The sequence below is a fragment of the Amblyraja radiata genome, chromosome 31 (assembly GCF_010909765.2).
Source record: "Amblyraja radiata isolate CabotCenter1 chromosome 31, sAmbRad1.1.pri, whole genome shotgun sequence".
NCBI classification, from domain to species: domain Eukaryota; kingdom Metazoa; phylum Chordata; class Chondrichthyes; order Rajiformes; family Rajidae; genus Amblyraja; species Amblyraja radiata.
This window is the reverse complement of record NC_045986.1, coordinates 10380875-10400706: the sequence shown is the minus strand read 5'-3', so window position 1 is coordinate 10400706 and position 19832 is coordinate 10380875. Positions and strand designations below refer to the sequence as shown.

Genomic DNA, 19832 nt, shown 5'->3' with positions numbered 1-19832 from the left:
CCCCATATCTTTTCACAGATGCTGTCTGATCTGCTGAGTTTCTCCAACAGTCTGTATTTTGCTCAAGATTCCAACATTTGCAGTGTCATGTGTCTCTTAAGATTTCTTAATTTCAGGCTGGGTGCAAATATTGCTATGAAAAGAGGAAATCAGTATGTTGGAGTTTAAAGGCTAGCTGGTAATATTTTTAGTGAGTTTCTGCAATGTAGAGATCAGTGACCCTTCATCCGCTGTCTTATTTGGAAGAAGTTAATTGCTCTCGAGTGTATTTTCCCCATTGAGATCTTAGTTGATTACTTTTCCTGTTTGTCGTAAGAAGAACACCAAGTGACAATGGTTCCATCGAGATGCAAGCAAGTGTCATTCATTGCTTCAGAAAAACATGGGGAATGATGGTCAAAGTGCATAATTGCTACGCTTTAATAACCCAAATTTCATTAAATCAACCATACAAAGTTTAAATCTGCGTTTTTTTCTGGTGCAATAAGCTTACAAGAACGTGCAGCACAGGAAAAAGCCCTTTGACCATCCATGACACCAAAATAAACTAACCCCCATCTGCCTGCACATGATTCGTATTCCTCCATTCTCTACATACCAGCCTTCACTGCCCTATTTACTAGTGTTACCAGTTTAGGGAACTGTTTTGCAACACAGGATCTCTATGTACTTCAGTGCTCCTGAAGATCCTGCCGTACACTTTCTCCTTGAGTTCGATCTCCTGAAGTGTAGCACCTCCTCCTTGTCCGGATTAAACTCCATTTGCCAATGCTCCAGCCATATCTTAAACTGATCTCTACGCTGCAATATCATTTTGACAACCTGCTTCTCTATCTACAACCCTACTAATATGACATCTGCCAAGTTGCTAATCAAGTACTAAGGCAATTTAATTTTTTTAAATAAATCCAGCAAGTTTGATATGCAGGGATTTACAGTACTAAACTGCAAGTAGATTTGTTGCAGTTGACCAATTTGGGTAACAGTACTTCTGATTTTTGAAGTTGGGATGTATTATCTTAGGATGTCCTTCTAATGTGAAATGAATGGTGATAAAGTTTGAATTAATGCTGCAAGCTGCCTCTCGGTGTTTGCTCACCCGTGTTTTAAACTAATCGTTGAAACACCAACATTGTTGCTTCTGTTGGTCAAAGTGTTTTTATTCCACTATAGTTCATTAAACACTTGTTTTGATACTGTGCCTATGGATAGCTTGCATTGAAAAGTTGGTCCTTCATAATTGCAGACAGTTGCATGTTAACTAACTTGATTTCTTTAAGGCTGTCGTAAAAATATAACTGTTTGTATTTCCTGACTATCACCTGTCCATGACATTCCTTTGGAACAAACAATTTGACTGGTTAAGCATCAATCTTTTTACTTTATCCAGGAATTATTATATTTTTTTTTAAAGAAGCTTTATTCTTTTCCACCTCCCCAAACCCTTTCCTTCCCAACATAACAAATGCTTTCATCTATGTTCCCCTATATAGGTGAGTTTCTCTTCTGTGTTTTCTATCCACAACTGGAGTCCAGATTTTAATACCAATAGGCTTGTTAACAACATGTATGTGGCGTTTATTTAGATTTCTTCAAGAAGTCCAGAATTGAAATGATCAAAACAGCATTTGGTTTGCAATGCATGAACAAGCTGTGTTACTCCAGCAATGTGTTACTCCAGCAATTTGCCTATCTTCACACACAGACAATCTGACTTGCTGCTTTCATAGACCAAGTAGGATCTATAGCAATCAACATTGAATAGACTACTTGATAATATTTGGATTTTTGTCATTTTTCCACATCTCTTATCACAGTGTGGGCACAATTGGCACTTGTTCAGAGTCTGGCAGCGATCGTTTCACAATTGAAGCGTGTAAGGAGACGGAGATGTTGAACTACCTCATAGAGTGCTTTGACAGAGTTGGAATAGAAGAGCGGAAAGCTCCAAAGGTAAACTACTTGGTGTTTCTTTGAACCAGCTGAGAAAACATCCCAAAACATAGCAAGTACTCTGGGTTAAGTGTTAAGAGCAAAAAATGAAATAATGGAGGAAAATGGATTGATGACTTGAATTGATTCCTGACCTGAAACACCTGTACATTTTCCACAACCGACATTGCATGGCCCATTGAGTTCCTCCAGCAATTCCAACATCTGAGGTGTCTTGTCTTGTATTTGTGCAATATTGATCATTAAGAAGGTGAAGCATGAAACAAAGGCAGGTCTGAAGAAAGGTCTTCAGAGATGCTGCCTGGCCCACTGTGTTACTCCAGCAATTTGCCTATCTTCACACACAGACAATCTGACTTGCTGCTTTCATAGACCAAGTAGGATCTATAGCAATCAACTGTAATTGTTTAATCTCTAGGTAATTATGTGCAAACTCAATTGAGCAAAATGCAATGTTATTTCTACACTTGCACGGCCATCTCTCTCGTAGCAATTTTCTTCATTCCTTGCCTCATCCCTACAAATGATCACTATCCTACACACATACACACTAGGGGCAACATACACCAAGCCAATTTACCTACAAATCTGTACATCTTTGGAGTGCGGGAGGAAACCGAAGATCTCGGAGAAAACCCACACTGTCACCTGGAGAACGTACACACTCCATACAGGCAGCACCTGCAGTCAGGCTTGAACCCGGGTCTCCGGCGCTGTAAGGCAGCAATTCTACCTCTGCACCACTGTGTCGGTTGTTGTCGCAGCTCACATTGTACTGTGACTGTGCTTTCTTCAGGCCACCGACAGGGCATGCTGCTGGCCAGCTTCCTGCTGGCCTGTTGCTTTGTTCAGTACCACCTTTGCCCGAGTTACTCCAGCACTTAGTGTATTAAGCAGCTTCTGCAATTCTTTGTTTCATCTACGTACAATGATAATGCTGTACTCGGTGTTAGCAGACAATCACCAATGACAGACACCTTTTCCCATCCCATCCAGAGTTTGCCATATTTGTTTGAGAGGGTGGAACAAAAGAAGCATAACTGATGTCTGAAATGTTGACTAGTCATGGTCAGAGAGCTGGACAGCATGGGAAGCAGGCCCTTCAGCCCACTTTGTCCATGCTAACAAGATTGGCATATTGGGCTAGTCCATTTGCCTGCATCTCGCCCAAATCCCTCCAAACCTTTCCTATCCATATCTGTCCAAATATCTTTTACAGATCAAATTGAACTCTCTTAACATTAAAAAAAAATGTTTAGAATACATAGGATGTAAATTCAAATGGCAGAGCAGATTTTGATTTTAATAAGTATGGATTTGTCTCCCATGTGGTTGTTGTGCTCTTGAGATTACATTCGTTAATTGAGTCAGATAGTCAAATTGAAATGAAAAGATCTTCAAATCGCTTGTCTGTTTCGTTTAATTGACACTCTTTATCGGCTACCTGCAGAGGTTGATCGTTTTGGCTTATTTAAAGACATTGTGGAACAAAAGCCAGAATGCATGTCAAGCAATATGCAGGAACTGAATTGTAGGGACCTGCAGATAGTCGAGTGGCCAAAAGCAATATTTCATGTCATTAACTGAAATTATTTCCATAACCTGTGCCAATTTATTGCAGGTTTTCACATTGCAGCAGAATGACACATTTTCTAAAGAGAAAGTTCATTTTTAAGTATTTGTTTTAAATTGCCGACTGATTAGTTAAACAGACGATGACACTAGCAAGGCTTTTCAATGAACCCACGATGGCAGCTGATATTTGAAACATTGGAACACTGTAGGTGACTTCAAAGAGCAACTGGTGACTAAAAATAAATTTCAAATCAGTAAACATGTTGACTGCATCCAGTTTAAAGCTTTTTTAATTAGTTGCACAATCCAATGTGTAGTGGACAACTTGCTTCATTTTTTTTATCACATCAAAAGAAATATCAGACTTGCCACATGACTGCCCTACCTCATGCTTCTGAGAAATTCCTAATGAATGTACTGGCGGAGAAAATAAAGGAAGCCGGATTTGTCAACTTGTTTTTCAGTGATTTTTGTTGTGGGAGCGGATATTGAACATTTGTCATTTTAAACTTTGGAGATACAGTGCGGAAATGGACCCTTCAGCCCACCGAGTCCGAACTGACCAGCGATCACCCAATGTGCCAGCACTATCTGACACACTAGGGACAATTTACAATTTTACCAAAGCCAATTAACCTGCAAACCTGCACGTCTTTGGAGTGTGGGAGGAAACCGGAGCACCCCGAGAAAACCCACGGGTCACAGGGAACACGTACAAACTCCATTCAGACAGCACCTGCAGCCAGGATCGAACCCGGGTCTCTGGCACTGTAAGGCAGCAGCTCTTCCGTTATGGCACTGTCCTGCCCTTCAAGTGGAGTCTTTCTGAGCATATAATATTGTATCTTTTCAAATGTTCTTACACTTGAACAGCTGCATGTTTAGATGTAACCAAGCATTTCTTGAATGTTTTCAGATGTGCAATCAACCATGTGTCAGTCAGCTGCTCAGCAACATCCGATCCCAGTGTATTTCCCATGCTGCTCTCGTGTTGCAAGGAGCCCTCACACAGCCGAGGTGGGTTGGTTACTTGCTCACATTGTAAATGGTCTTCAGTTTTTCTTTGGCTCGGTCAAGGGATTGGGTGTGTGGGATTCTTGGCAATCTGGGGGGAGCAAATCATTGGATAGCATGGTATTTTGCTATTGCACTTGTCATTTAGATGCCTGGACTAATGAAACCGAAACAAGTTCACATGCCATCACAACTTTGTGGAATTTAAACTTCGTTTCTAGGGATGATTAGGAAGATTAGTAAGGGTGCTATTAGTAAGTTCTTGATTAGTAAGGGTGTCAAGAGTTATGGGGGCAAGGCAGGAGAATGGGGTTGAGAGGGCATTTGAATGGCATAGACTCAATGCGTCGAATGGCCTAATTCTGCTCCTATGACCTGAAGAGAATCTAGTAGTGGCTAGACTAACTTAAATATACAGAATGAAAAAGGTCAAGGGGGGGGGTGTAAAAAGATTTTGTACTTTGCAATAAATAGTACATGGCTGTGCCCACTCATAAGCAATTGGGGGAAATTGGCATGTTTCAGGTAGTTCACAGAATGTTTATAATATTATCTGACATGCAAAAAAACACAAACAGGAATAGGGTAACCGCCAGGACTTTGAGACTGCTCTGCTGTTCAATATGGTCACGTCCCTCATTTATCAGATCTTTCAAAAAATTATCCTCCTTCAATGATCTAGTCTCCATCAGCCTCCATGAGGGAGGGTGGAAAATCCCTGGAATTAATGGAAGGAATTCTGAAATGGACCCATTTTGCATAATAACCTAATAATTCACTTCTGGACTGCATCCAATGCTGGTATATCCTTTAAGGGGTCTGAAGTAGAAAACAGAATTCCAGGCGTGTCCTCTGAGCTGCTCAATGATTGTAACAATACATTCCAATTTTTAATTTTTAGCCTTTGGCTAACTGTCAATGTGAAATTTTGCACAATAAATTGCTTACCTGTATGTTAATGTTTCGTGCGATTATACTATCATAAAGGCTAACTTTTACAACTCTTGTAAATGCATAAGAACAAGTAGATCCCCATGTATCTCACTCATTTGCAGTATTTTCCATTTAGATTATAAATCTACCCTTTCATTCTTCCCTGTGAAGTACATGATCTTGCATTGTCCTACATTAAACTGCATTTGCCATGTTTTCACACAATCTATCTGCATCTTGCCACAGTCCAATCATTCTCGCAGTGTGTCTTCCCTCATATTTTTGTATCATCAGCAAACTTGGATGTCTGCATTCTGCTTCCTCCAAATCATTACTGCAGAAGTAAATAATTGCGAAGAACTGCACCTTGGGGGCACTCCGCCAGTTACATTTTTCCAGTCGTAAGGATACTCTTATTCCGACTGAATTGTGTGATAGCCAGTCTTTAATCTATGCTCACTCTTTCCACCATTGCTCCGAGTTTTATCTGGTGCACCAGACAGTGGCACCTTTATTAAATGTCTTCTGGAAATCCAAATTTACTACATCTGGTGCTCCTTTCATGCAGATGTGGTACTGACAACATAACTTCAGCACTGTTCACCTGCAGAAGATGGAATTGCTTATCAGAAGATAGAAAATGTATCGTAAATGTAACAGATCTGAACAATTGAGTTTCCTTGAAATTGCATTCACAGGGGTTGTAAAAGATGGCCTTTATGATAGTATAATTTGTAATGGCATGGTAATGTTTTGATCTTGTTTGTTTCATTAGCATTTTAATAGCGCAGGCATCTTGATGCAAATAAACCTTAATAGTTCACTAAACATTCCTTCAAATTTGAGTAAAGCAAGTGGTCATCGTGGAATTGGATTGTTACAAAAGTTAATGAGGCGGAAAATGTGTTTGTATTCCGCAGGTCACTGTTGCAGCAGTCATTACTGGTGCCCTACATGCTGTGTCGGAATCTTCCATATGGCTTCATTCAAGAGCTGATTAGAATGACTCACCAGGACCAAGAGGTATTCAAACAGGTGAGTTCAGCTATTTCAAGATTCATTCATTTGTATCTTATGGGAAAAAAAGTCAGACTTGTTTCACTCTTGTTCCTAAATCAGAAAGCTGTAGCTTCAGGATTCCACGGAGTGTAGTGTGTAGCCTGCAGGTCGAAGGGTCAGTTTTCATGCTGTATCTTTCGATCAATAAGATAAAGATATTTGTTTGCAGTTAAATTACTTCATTCACTGTGACATTTCTCGAGTCTCTAAATTTAAATATGCTTTGCATAACATAATTTTTGTGCTTAAGAATTTTCCTAAAGTGCTCTTTATTTGTTCCCTCGGAGAAAGTCAGTGCTGGAGTGCTGGCTGCTCTTGGTGACAATGTTAATAGCCAAAAATGTAATTTTCCAACATTTTAAAATAAGCACTGTTGGCATTGCAAATGGGGGTTATGGAGCATCTCATTCACAGCTAATTTCAGTTCAAGAAATGAATTGACTATATTTAGAACACCATCTTCGATCATCCGGATAATTTAAATAGCATGGTTGTTTTGTTTCTGTCCTTGTTATGTCTGTTTTGAATTTTAAATCTGCCTTCTGCATTGCTTTACAATTTTTGGTGCAGGTTTTTAATTTCTAAACGAACGTAAGTGATGGCCATCTAGGGATATCTGCTGACTCATAGAGTGAAAAATAAAGGCAATTGTGATGAATTACGAAGTCTGTCTGCTTCCTTGTTTTCAGACCATTGAACAGACTACTTGTTAGATAATGGTGTGGTTTGGATCTCCCAACCTGCTGTGTTGTGGTCCTTGCAACTTTTTATCTGCAATTTCTCTGTAGCTGTAACGCTATGATTCTACACTTTGTATTTTTCGCTTTCCATTAGCTATTTTCCTTGTGTATAGTTTGATTGTCCTTGTTTATTGTATGACTTGACTGGATAGCATTACTCAAGTACATGTGACATTAATAAACCAATATCAGTAACAATACTAATACCAAGTTTGGGTGGTGATGGCAGTAGGGGCACTAGACAAAAAGGGAAAATAATGAATTTGTGCATTGTTTTAAAGAGATTTATTCTTTAGTAGCATTTCTGGGTTAAACAAGCTTATGAACATACTCTTTTGCATGGATATTAGGAGAAGTTGGGAATGGCACATAGATTTTGAATGTATTGTATAAATAAGCAGAAATAGCAGGAAGAATTATAACCTTAGATACTGCCAGGATGATTAAAATGTACTTTCATATACCTGCACTTCCTCCCTACATTATCATCTTTTCATCTACAGTACCCTCGTCATTATGGACCTCTATGACAGATTTTAGTTATAGTAGATGGAACCGTCCCTTTAAGAATACGGCTGCTAGTTACACTGCGGGAAGGCATTGAAATTGAAAAGCAATTGCTTCGATTAACACTTGTGCAGTGATATTCTATTAAACAATGTAATGAACAGCCCGTAATATTTTTTGCAGTAACAAAAATAAATTTTTAGCTGAAATAAACTTTATTTGCAAACAACTTGTTGCCTCTCAGTGTGACCGGTGGTTGAAGCAAATCTCTTGTTTGATTATAGCGGACAATCGACAATAACAGACACCATTCCCCCACCTATGGTCCATTATAACAAGGGTTAGCTGCACATTTTCCACTCTTGGACATCACATGGATGGAGCTTGAGTTTGTAAATTTGAGTAGGTTATATTGTAGTGTTACTTATTTTGAGCTTGATGTTTTTATCTTGTGTTCAACAGATCTTTATTCCAATTATACAAGGCCTGGCATCAGCCGTGAAAGAATGCTCCTTGGATGGTGATAACTTCAAGTATCCACTTGTGGTAAGAAGGCCTTCGGGGGAGGGGACAGTGGGGATTCTATTTGAGTCCAAGTACGTCAGTAGTTCACTGCTATTACCTTTGTCCTTCCAGCTTACTTTCCTCTCTTACACACACACACGTGCGCACATGCACACACAAAGGGTCCCAACCCGAAACATCACCTATCCATGTTCTCCTGAGATGTTGCGTGACCTGTTGAGCTACTCCAGCACTTTGTCTTCAGTTTATTGTGCAGATTAATGTGACTCACTTGCAGCACTCTACAAATGTTTTGTTTTTTTCTCCTTGATTTTTTGGTGGATCTGTTATCCTGGGGCACAGACATTCCAGATTCAAAGAATTCCCTTGGGCAGATCATCTAATTCTCGTGCACAATTATTTTGGAACTTGAAGTAACAAAAAAAGTTAATCTTCCCTGTAAAGTCTTGTGAACAACATAAATGTCCTGTATTAGTACTACAGTCCATGTGCCCAGAGGCTTCAGATATCTAATAGAGCACAGGCTACTTGCTTTTACATTCTGCATTGCTCAGACTATGATAACTATTGATTACTGCAAAACTCCTCAAAGCAAACTTTATACTCCTGCTTCAACCCCTGAGTTGTGGAAATGTTGCCTCGTGTTGAGTGGTTTGTTTACAATGTAAAATTTCAGTATTAGAAAAACCTTTAACATTAAAACTAGTTGTATTACTTTTTGGGGAAGAAATTTGGAATATATCCAACTTTGTGGGTGGGTAGTAGAAAAGTCCTGACATCTACTGACCATGGATGTCAAAAGAATATTAAGTTGCAAGTATATAAAGTTATGTTTCTAAAACAAAACCAGGACAAAATGGAACATTTATAAATGTTAATTATCTGAAAGTTGATCAGTGACCAATTGATTTAGTCTTCCATAGCTAGTGTCTGTTAGTTCTCCGATCTTGTCATAAGTTCCTTTCCTTTTAGGCATTACAAGAACTGAGTGAAATTAAGTTTGGGAAAACTCATCCTGTGTGCACTTTGGTAAGTTTTATTTTCTATTGAATCTGTCTCCAGCTACATACACTTTTAATTTATTTTTTAATGCCAAGATTAAACTTTTTACTAACTATAAATAAGTAGCTTGTTGACAGAATCCAATGCGTAACTAATCTATGCAGACTTGAATATCTCTAGGTTCATTCTCTGGTCAGTTTTAAATTAGTTTGCTTCAGTTAAGGGTGTTTTGGCCTGCTATATGATTGGACGGGGTAAATGTAGGAAACGTGTCCCTGATGTTGGAATCCAGAACCAAGGGGTCACAGTTTAAGAATAAGGGGAAGGCCATTTAGGACTGAGACGAGGAAAGACTTTTTCACCCAGAGAGTTGTGAATCTGTGGAATTCTCTGCCACAGAAGGCAGTGGAGGCCAATTCACTGGATGTTTTCAAGAGAGAGTTAGATTTAGCTCTTAGAACTAAGGGAATCAAGGGATATGGGGGGAAAAAGCCAGAGACGTGGTACTGATTTTGGATGATCAGCCATGATCATATTGAATGGCGGTGCTGGCTCGAAGGGCAGAATGGCCTACTCCTGCAACTATTTTCTATGTTTATAGTTATTCTTGGTAATCTTAAATTGGGATAGACGAATCGGGCCAGTGATTTCTCCAGCATCTCTGCTTGAAGCTGGGGAAGTTTACATTTTTACTGTTAGTTGATGAGGCTTGGCAGGGATGTACCGCTGTCAAATCTTGTCGCTACTTGCATGGTGAATAATAGTTGTCATCTGCCGTCAGTGATAGTCTGTCAAAGAATTGATGTGTCGGGGAATTATCCCATGTGCAAAGGGGAGAGGACCTTATTTGCCAATGGGAAATGCTTGTGGTAAATCCACCATGAACTCTACATTATTTTGCCTTCATAGGTGATATCATTGCCGTTGTTTTTGCCTGATCCTTTGAGTCAAGGCACAGGCAGAGAGCTGCAAAGGCTGTCATTCCTTGGAGCTTGCTTCAGCCTGTCTGTATTTGCTGAGGATGATGTAAGTACTGCAGTTTGTTTAATTATCTGTTTCATCTTTAATTCAAAGGACCATTCTGATTGTAATGGTGAACCGGTGGGGAAGCCGTCGAGAGCGTAGGGGTGACCCGGCGGGGGGTTGGGGGAAGGAAGGCAAATGAAGGGGGGGTCTGGTGGGGGGGCACCTGCTGCCATGTGCAGAGCCAGATAGAAGATAGGACTGTTCGCTGAACTTTTGTAACTTTGCCAGCGCTAGGAACGTAGCGAAACTTGCCTGGGTGAGGTCTGCTGTATGATGTTACTGGGTTGTATGCAAAACAATGCATTTCACTGTACCTGGGTACACGTGACAGTAAAGTATAATTGAATTGAATAGAGAACTGATTTATAGAATTGCAGAATAGCTTTTAGTAACTGCATGAGAAACTATGCCTTGACACACTTTATCCAATTTAAGTTCGAGAAGGGATTTATACTCATTTACTCTTACCATTTTTCGCTCATGAGGAATGGTTAAAAAGCTGCTAGTCGTTAAATAGGTGTACACATTTTAGCGCCGTCAATCATAATTAAGACCAGACCAAGCACCTAGTGGTGTAACTACCTCAAACCAATTGAGACATAGGGCAGAAAGGTTACACATAAAGACTGCATCATAGAAAGTTACAGCACAGGAAGAGGGCACATGATTAGTTTCCAAGTATTCTGTTATTTCGGGAAAGACCTTAACCTCGTGAGTAACTTTTGTTCATCTGCTATCTAACCTTTCTCAAATTAAACCTGTGACCTCTGTGCTAATAGCTAGAAAACAGCTCACCCAGTATGCATAATAAAATTAAAATGCTGCTGGCATTTTTCGACTTGGTGACAAGTTGGCTGACCTTATAAACTCATTGCAATGCAATCTAGGTACAGAGAAAGTGGTGGGAAATTACTTTAGTGTGATCTACGACTTCAAATTGAATCTTTGCTTCAATTCTAAACAATTACTTAAAAAATAAAAGTAAATTATCTATTTTTAATTATCGTAGATCCCAGTCTCACTACTTCCCAAAATAAGCTTTATTTTTAGTTAGAAAATTGTGAAATGATATAAATTAAGCCACTTTTATCCTACTTGAGATGCTTCAAAATGATTCCTCCCTCATTTTTCATGGTCTTTCATAAGCAAGTGAATGATGAATGTAGACATGAATATCTGACCCTAATAATTCATTTGCGTTCTACATGCTAGACCCAAGAAGCTAATAATTCAATGTTATTTTTTTAAATGGTTATTTTCTTAATGCAAGGTGTCAGGGTTCTGACTTAATCTGTGTTTTGTATCAGACGAGAGTTGTGGAGAAATATTTCTCTGGGCCTACACTTACACTTGAAAATACTCGAGTTGTCAGTCAATCCTTGCAACACCATCTGGAATCGGCCAGGGTAAGTATTTCCAGCTGAATCTCTAATATGTTCTGGCTTTTCCTAAACAGTTTTTTGCAAAGTGCTTTTTATCCTTGTATCCACAAGACATCTCTATAAAATGCAGCAGCAATAAATATCTTGATCCCTTTGGTGGTAATTAAAAAAAAAAAAAGCATCTCACTGATTTATCTGCTAGATCGTGGTCAGATGATGTTTTGTATTTGCCTAAATTCCACATAAACCTATTAGTGGAGTTAATGCAGCTTTGGAAATGTACATTCAGTCCTATCAGACCAATTCTTAAAGATTTGGTCTCCATTTATCGATCTATTACAAGCATGTGGTGCAACACAACCTTAGAAATTAAGTCTTTCAGAACCGGGTGAGAGGTGGGTAAAGATATGAAGGAGGCATATCCCTTTCAATTTCTTTTTCTTTCTTTTTTTCTTCTCTTCTCTTTTTCTTTTTGCTTAGTTCACATCACCGCTGCTTTTCTTTTTCGAGCTATACAATACTCTCTCTATTTCTTGCTTTTCTTACTTTTTTTTCTACTATTAAATTTAAAATAAGAAGTTATTCATGTCTTATATTATTATTATTGTACATCACTTCTAATAAAAATATTTATTAAAAAAGCTTTTTTAAAAAAAAAAAGGAAATGTACATTCATTGATCAACATCTCTAAATAATACAACTCTTTCTAACCCAAGCTCACTGCCCTGGTTTGTGCGACCATTTTATCTATTTCAGACATCTGTTTATTATTTATATGAAATATTGTTGCAATATTATAATTAATTGAATGCTATTTAAAAGTGCACAGGCAAAGAACTTTTAGGCTAAAGCAGAAAAATCACAAATGCTGAAAACTTGAAATAATAGATGTTGGAAGTTAACAAAAGTTTCAGTTTGCATATCTTTCGGGCTAGGCATTTCCTGAAACATCAGCTGTTTTTTGTGTGTGTGTGTGAGCCTGGATCAGTGAAGCTTCATGCATGATTGGTTCTGTTCAGGGCAAAGCAAGAGTACAAGATGGCACTAGAAACCTTGAGTACTGTCTCAATGATACCAACTATCTTACACTCTTGTACTTGTGTATGATTGTATCGAATGTATAGCAACATTGGTACTCAACTGCATGCAAAAAAAAATCACTGTGCCTAGGTACATGTGATGATAAAGTACCATTGATACTGTCCACCGCTCTAAATATTCACTCCTCTGCCAGCACCCATGGTTGTGTTGTGTACCAACTATAAAATGCACTGTAGGTTATTTTACCAATATTTTCTAAACCACATCTACAATGATAAGAGCACCACAAGGTCAAATCTGAAGAAAGGTCTCGACCTGAAATGTCACCCATTCATTCTCTCCAGAGATGCTGCCTGTCCCGCTGAGTTGCTCCAACATTTTGTATCTACCTTCGATTTAAACCAGCACCTGCAGTTCTTTCCTACACAAGTACATACTTGCAGGTTTAAGTTGTGCACCATCCTGTCCTGGAATTATATAGCAGTTCAGTTGTCCCTGGGCTTAAAGGTCGGAACTCCCCATCCAGCCTCCAGTGGAAGGACTCTAATTATAAGCACAGCAACAGTCCAAATGTAACCCACTTCACTCTCTCCGAGGTAGTTGGGTTGATGGTAAAAATTGAAAAATGTAATAATTGAAACCATATTGTAACCTTAATCTTTAAGTTCAATCAAGGGTTTTCAACCTGAAACGTTAGCATCATTTCTCTTCCCACAAAGGTGTCTTGATTGGCTGAGTATTTACAGCACTTTCTGGTTTTATTGCAACTATTTGAAGTCTGCATCTTTTAGCATGCAACATGTTGCTGTTATAGTTGGAATGGAAGATCAGTCCTCTTGGTTGTCGCCTTAGTAAGGAATTACTGTAGTGACATATGCAGATTAAAACCCATGATATGCTGTGCTATTTCCAAATTAGTAACAACTGGGGCCTTTTGGAATTATTTCGGGTGAGTGGTGGGTTCGATGTTCTCACAGCTTGTAATGTCTATTTGTGTTGCAGAATGATCTTTTCAAAATTTTGCACAACATCTTGCTTAATGGTGAGACCAGAGAGAGTGCTTTAAATTATATGGCAGCAGTGATAAATCGCAACATGAAGAAAGCACAAATGCAAGTAAGTGCAGGATGAATCTCAATGGCAGGTTATCTCATTGCTGCTACTTCGAAATGAAGATGAAATGAAAACCTTTGGTGATGGATAAAGATATGAAACTTTAGATCTTTATTGGAATTGGTTTATTAATGTCGTGCATGGCACAATGCAGTGAAAAACTATGCTTTGTGTACTATCCAGGCCATGTAAGCCCATCAGGTGGTGCAAAAGGTAATAATTCTGATTGTTGTAGAATTTAGCAGAAATAAGTGTACCCAGCAAAGAAAACTGAACCTTGTATCTTCCCCTTTGCTCTCTATTGTACCCGAGTTTGAATACATAGGTGTTATGCATGCCATCCAAACTGATCGGATATACCATGCATAATACAAAACTTTTCGCTGTACCTCAGCACATGTGATAGATAATAAGCCAAAACCTAAAGTATAAATTTAATTTTTGTAAAGAATATAGAACATTAAAAACTATTGAAACCGTTTGTAGTTACAACAGAGAATTGAGTTGCATTGGGGAAAAATCTAAATACAACAAATCCATTTCTCAGACAGATGACCGGATGGTATCGACAGATGGATTCATGCTGAATTTTCTTTGGGTGCTTCAGCAACTGAGCACAAAGATCAAGTTAGAAACTGTAGATCCAATGTATATTTTCCACCCAAAATGTCGTATCAACATTCTAGCAGATGAGACTCGTGTGAAAGCCTCGATGGACGAAATTAAAAGTTGGCTTGCAGAGCTCAGTGAGTAAATATGGAATATTACATAAAAATGCAATAACAATAACACTGCTCAAAAATTGTGTATTTACTAAATCATCTATAGAATTATTTTCCTCTTTAGAATGTCAATTATTGAGCTAAAGACAGGGCATGCTGCATGTCTGGGTGCTCAGTTGTTAATTATACATAGAATAAAAGTACATTTACACAATACATTCTGCATAGAAAACAGAAAATGAAGCTTGAAGCAGAAACGGCAGCATCCTCTCAATAAAAACGGGGTAATGTTATTAGAAAACAGCAGAGACTGGTGTTGGTTTAAATTGTGTTTAAAATGTCACAATGTGCCAGTATAGTCACCAGGCTTGATTGATATTAATTCTAAATATTCTGAGAATAACATTGTGACTTTGTGCAATCTCATCTTTTTAAAATATTAACCAATAGATGATCAGTCAACGTTTGCTGAGCCAAAGTTCCCAACAGAATGTTTTTTCCTGACGCTACATGCCCATCATCTTGCTATCTTGCCAAGTTGCCGACGTTATATACGAAGACTACGAGCTATTCGAGATCTCAACAGGTAGGAAGGAAAAAATAGAGATGTGATTTTCTGGTTATATTGTGCTTTTCACTTTGATGTACTGAAGGAAAGTCCAGCAACTGATTCCTACATAAACAGCAATCTGATAATGGCCAGGTATTCCATTTATGTTGATTACAGCAGAAATATTCACAGAAAATAAGCTCCTAACCCCACCACAACTAGAGTAGTACTGAACAACCATCCACCTCATCGGGGACCCTCGGACTATCTTTGATTGGACTTTACTGGCTTTACCTTGCACTTAACTTTATTCCCTTCTGTATCAACACTGTGAATGGCTCGATTGTAATCATGTATTGTCTTCCTGCTGGCTGGTTAGCATGCAACAGAAGCTTTTCACTCTATCCCGGTACACAAGACAAACTAAACTACCTTTACAATAGAATACTACAGGCCACTTCTTGCACTACAATTGACCTGTTTTTGCTAATCGTTTTTGTGCTAATGTCTTGTTTATTGCATGGTCATTTTTCTTTGAAAAAAATGGTGTGATTTATGTAAAATTTGATTTGTGCGTTGTGTGAGTCTGTGCTTCTGCTCCTGCATGCAAGATTTTATTGTACCTGTACTTGTGCATATGATAAGTTTGATTTGAGTTGATGGACCTTTGTGTAGCAGCTTGTTTGCAAGATGCCATCTCCAATAGTGCAGCACTCCTCCTCCCTAGTAGAGTTGTCTGAAGCTCTGCTGCTTGCACCTCTAGAATACCATTATTTTGATCCTGAAACAAGATTGCTATTGACTGAGCCATTGCTTCCGATTTTATACATGCAATATCAAATAAACAGTGCAGTTTTTTGGTTTGCAAATTTGCTCCCTCCAATATTCAACTCGTATAATTATGTGGTTTACCTGAATGTTTATTTATTTTGCATTGAATATAGAACAGTAAACAGACAAATGGGCCCTAAAAGCCCTGTCCCACGGTACGAGTTCATTCCAAGAACTCTCCCGAGTTTGCCCTGATTCGAACTCGGAGATTTACGGTAATGGCTGCTCGTCGGTACTCGGGGCTCTGGTGGACATTTTTCAACATGTTGAAAAATCTTCACGTCTTCCCGAGCTTACCTGCAGTTAGTGAGACGTCCCCGAGCTCCGACGTACCCACTACGTTCATTCTCCGTGCTTACCACGAGTTTGATTTTTTTTTAACTCGGGGGAGCTCTTGGAATGAACCCGTACCGTGGGACAGGGCCAGTAAGCCCACAATGTTTACGCCAAATGTGTTGCCAAATTAAGCCGATCTTGTCTGCCTGTATATGATCCATATCTCTCTATTCCCTGCACTTCCATGTGACTATCTAAAAACTTAAATGCCACTATAGCTTCTGTCTCCACCACCATCCCCTGGCAATGTGTTCCAGACCCCACCACTCTTTATGTGGGGGAAAAAGAAAACTTGCCCCACACTAAACATTCCCCATCTCACCTTGTTGCAATGCCATCTAGTGGGCATTTCCACTCTGGGTGAAAAAAAGTTCTGACTGTTATGCCTCATAATTTTATATTCTTGTATCAAGTTCCCCCACCTCCAACTTCTGACGTTCCAGAGAAAACAATCCAAGTCTATCAAACCTCTCCCTGTAGGTGAAACCCTCTAATGCAGGCAACATTCTGGTAAACCACCTCTGCATCCTCTCCAATGCCTCCACATCCTTCCTGTATTGGGGTGACCAGAACTGGACGGAATACTCTAAATGTGGTCTTAGAGAGTTTGCCCATTTGTTGATGTTTTATGATGTGCATAAATTTGTGGCCAATCTAGAAATCTTTTGTATAAAAATTTGTAAAGTTACACATCTTCAAGTTAGAGATTGAGAATGAATGGTTCTGCCTCAAAATTGAGAGATTTTGCTTTACCTCACATCTCTCAACTGTCTTTTTACAGTGGGTATAATTGGTACCAAACGTGTTTAAATTACCAGATTTTACTGGTTCACTTTCCAAACCATGTCCAATGTTCAAACATGTTGAATCTCAGAATTACAGCAGTGGATTAACTCCCCTTTGGCTTTGATCGTTGGATCAGGGTTACTTAATGTGACTGCTACACCAGGGATACGATAGTATAGAATTTTCCTTGACTATGTTTCATACTGAATAACATGCTGTCACATGAGAGGAGTTTTCAAAGGCTGCTCCATGGTACTCAAAATATACTCTAGAGATTTGGCTTAGATATACAGCATGGAAACTGGCCCTTTGACCCACATGTCAACCATAGATCACCTGTTCGCACTAGTTCTGTTATCCCATTCCCTACAAACTAGGGGGTAATTTACAGAAGCCAATTAACCTACAAACCTGCACGACTTTGGGATGTGGGAGGAAATCAGTGCATCCGCAGTTGCAAAAAACATGCAAACTCCACGTGGACGGCACCCGAGGTCAGAATTGAACTCTAGTCTCTGGCTTTATGAAGCAGTAGTGAGATCATAGTTCAGGTTGACACCCTGTGTCTCATTGAGGAAGTGCTGTCCTTCAGTGGTGTGTTCTTTTAATGAGAAGTGAGAGATATGCCTGCTCTCATGAAAGTCTTTGAATTCCCACGGCACTTGCTTTGACAAGCACGTATCAGTATCCCTGCCAGTATTTATCTTTCAGTTGACATCACTAATTCGGATGTGGTCATTATCACATTGCTGTCTGTGGGAGATTGCTGTGTACAAATTGGCTACTAATTTGCTGAACTTGAAGAATTGAATTGGCTGTAATGTGTTTTTGGGTCTCCAGAGATTACGAAAGACACTAAGTACAAATGTTTCATTTACAGTGGGAACACTGATATTGGTACAGTGAATGACGATTGGTACAGTGAATGACGACGGATGCACAATTAACCTCGTTGTTAAAAGATTTATTTGCACTTGTACTCATTGGTTCACTACATCATTGAATTAATCCGCTGACGTTGTCCGGCTTGGAAGAATAGCAGAGATGAAATAATTGTCTGCACTTGGAAAATTAAATTGTGTGTGGAATGGTAATACTTAATGAAAGAAGTTTGTAACAATTAAAGACACAAAGTGCAGAAGTAACCCAATTGTTCTGGCAGCATCTCTGGATTGATGACGTTTCTGTTCAGGATCCTCCTTCAGGAGGGTTCCGATCTGAAACATCGCTTATCCATGTTCTCCAGAGATGCTGCCCGACCCACTGAGTTATTCCAACACTTTTTTTGTAAACCAGCAACTGTAGTTGGTTGGCATCATAACAATTACACCACTCTCATACAAGCATTCTTCAACTGTAAATGTACCAATGCCAACTTTTATAGGATCTATCTTCAAACTATATTCTGATGTTGGTTTACAAAGACTGCTGGAGTAATTCAGTGGGTTGGGCAAGCATCTCTGGAGAAGGTGGATAGGTGGTGTTTCAGGTCTCGGCCCTTCAGATTGATGATAACATTTACCTTGTTTCTTCTCATAGGACCGTTGAGGAACTGAAAAATAGTGAAAACCAGTGGAAAGATTCTCCATTGGCAAACAGACATAGAGAGATGTTGAAACGATGTAAAACTCAATTGAAGGTATGTAAGCCTTGGATAACAATGCTCCTTTACCACCAGAGCTGCTCCTTGATTGCAGCTGTTTTAGATTCTTACTGTAGGAGCCATTCATGCTTGGGCTAGTTACTGTTAGCATATTTTATTTTGTCTAGATATTTCTTGCAGAATTATTTTCAACACTTGGGGCTGGGCTTTTGATACATAGATGAACGTTACATATAAGCGTAGTCACAGGGAGTGGCTAGATCAGACTGGAGAAAGAATACAGTTTTTACCAGGTCAGATAGTAAGAATGGAAAGCTACAATTTGTATAAGAATAAAGAGGATCTGGTATGTTCACTTCTTTGTCTGTACAACTACTTCAATAAAGAATCAATTAAACTGGAAAGGATTTGTTTTTATCGTCTGCGATTCATGGACATCATCAGTTGCTACTCCTCCCTGCCTGTGTAGTAATAGCAATAAAAAGTTGGACATTGAAAAAGTTTGAAATTGTCATTAAACTTACAAAGAAGACTTGTGTGAATTTGCGGTTATTTCCAAGTTTCTTAGGACCTTGTATAACTACATGATCCAAAGTACTTCAAGTCCATTGAAGCACCTTGGAAACACAAGCTCTGTTGTCAAGTCTGGGAGATGGAGCAGTTAATATAAGCACAGCAAGATCCTGTAAACAATTTAATACATCCGTCACTTTAAATCTGATAATTGAGACACAACTTTGTCAACACAAGGATAACTTCCTTGTTCTATCTGTGTGGAGGAAATTACAATCTGAACCTTTTGGATATAGTCTTGAAGTAGAACGTCCAATTGTTTTGAATTACCTTTGTACTTTGAGATATCAGCCTAGATTATCCACTTGATGGCTAAGTGCATTCAGTGGGATTGTCAGTTTAAAATGTATAGATTGGTTATTGTATGCAAGCTCTAAGTTTATTTTGGTTTTCTACTATTGGTGTATCAGGTTTGTTTGACTCGACTTCACGAATATTTTAAATAGCATTTTTATTACTTGTAAACCTGACATAGCAATTTGGCATTGGATTAAGTCCTTAAATTCTGTGTATAAAAACACAACTAACCTAGTACAGTTTGGATGAGAATTTATTTTCTA

The 19832-nt window shown here is 38.9% G+C and overlaps 1 protein-coding gene across 7 annotated transcripts in view; it reads left to right on the top strand.

The window, feature by feature from the left end:
• Nucleotides 1–19832, top strand: part of ube4b (ubiquitination factor E4B) — an 81339-nt gene that overhangs the window by 41174 nt on the left and 20333 nt on the right. For all 7 annotated transcript variants that reach the window (XM_033048109.1, XM_033048110.1, XM_033048106.1 and 4 more), the window contains 11 exons: nucleotides 1818–1953; nucleotides 4445–4545; nucleotides 6396–6510; nucleotides 8244–8327; nucleotides 9279–9335; nucleotides 10218–10334; nucleotides 11642–11740; nucleotides 13761–13874; nucleotides 14419–14617; nucleotides 15044–15179; nucleotides 18636–18735. In XM_033048109.1, the coding sequence (XP_032904000.1) occupies nucleotides 1818–1953; nucleotides 4445–4545; nucleotides 6396–6510; nucleotides 8244–8327; nucleotides 9279–9335; nucleotides 10218–10334; nucleotides 11642–11740; nucleotides 13761–13874; nucleotides 14419–14617; nucleotides 15044–15179; nucleotides 18636–18735 (1258 nt within the window). The remainder of the gene's footprint in view (nucleotides 1–1817; nucleotides 1954–4444; nucleotides 4546–6395; nucleotides 6511–8243; nucleotides 8328–9278; nucleotides 9336–10217; nucleotides 10335–11641; nucleotides 11741–13760; nucleotides 13875–14418; nucleotides 14618–15043; nucleotides 15180–18635; nucleotides 18736–19832) is intronic.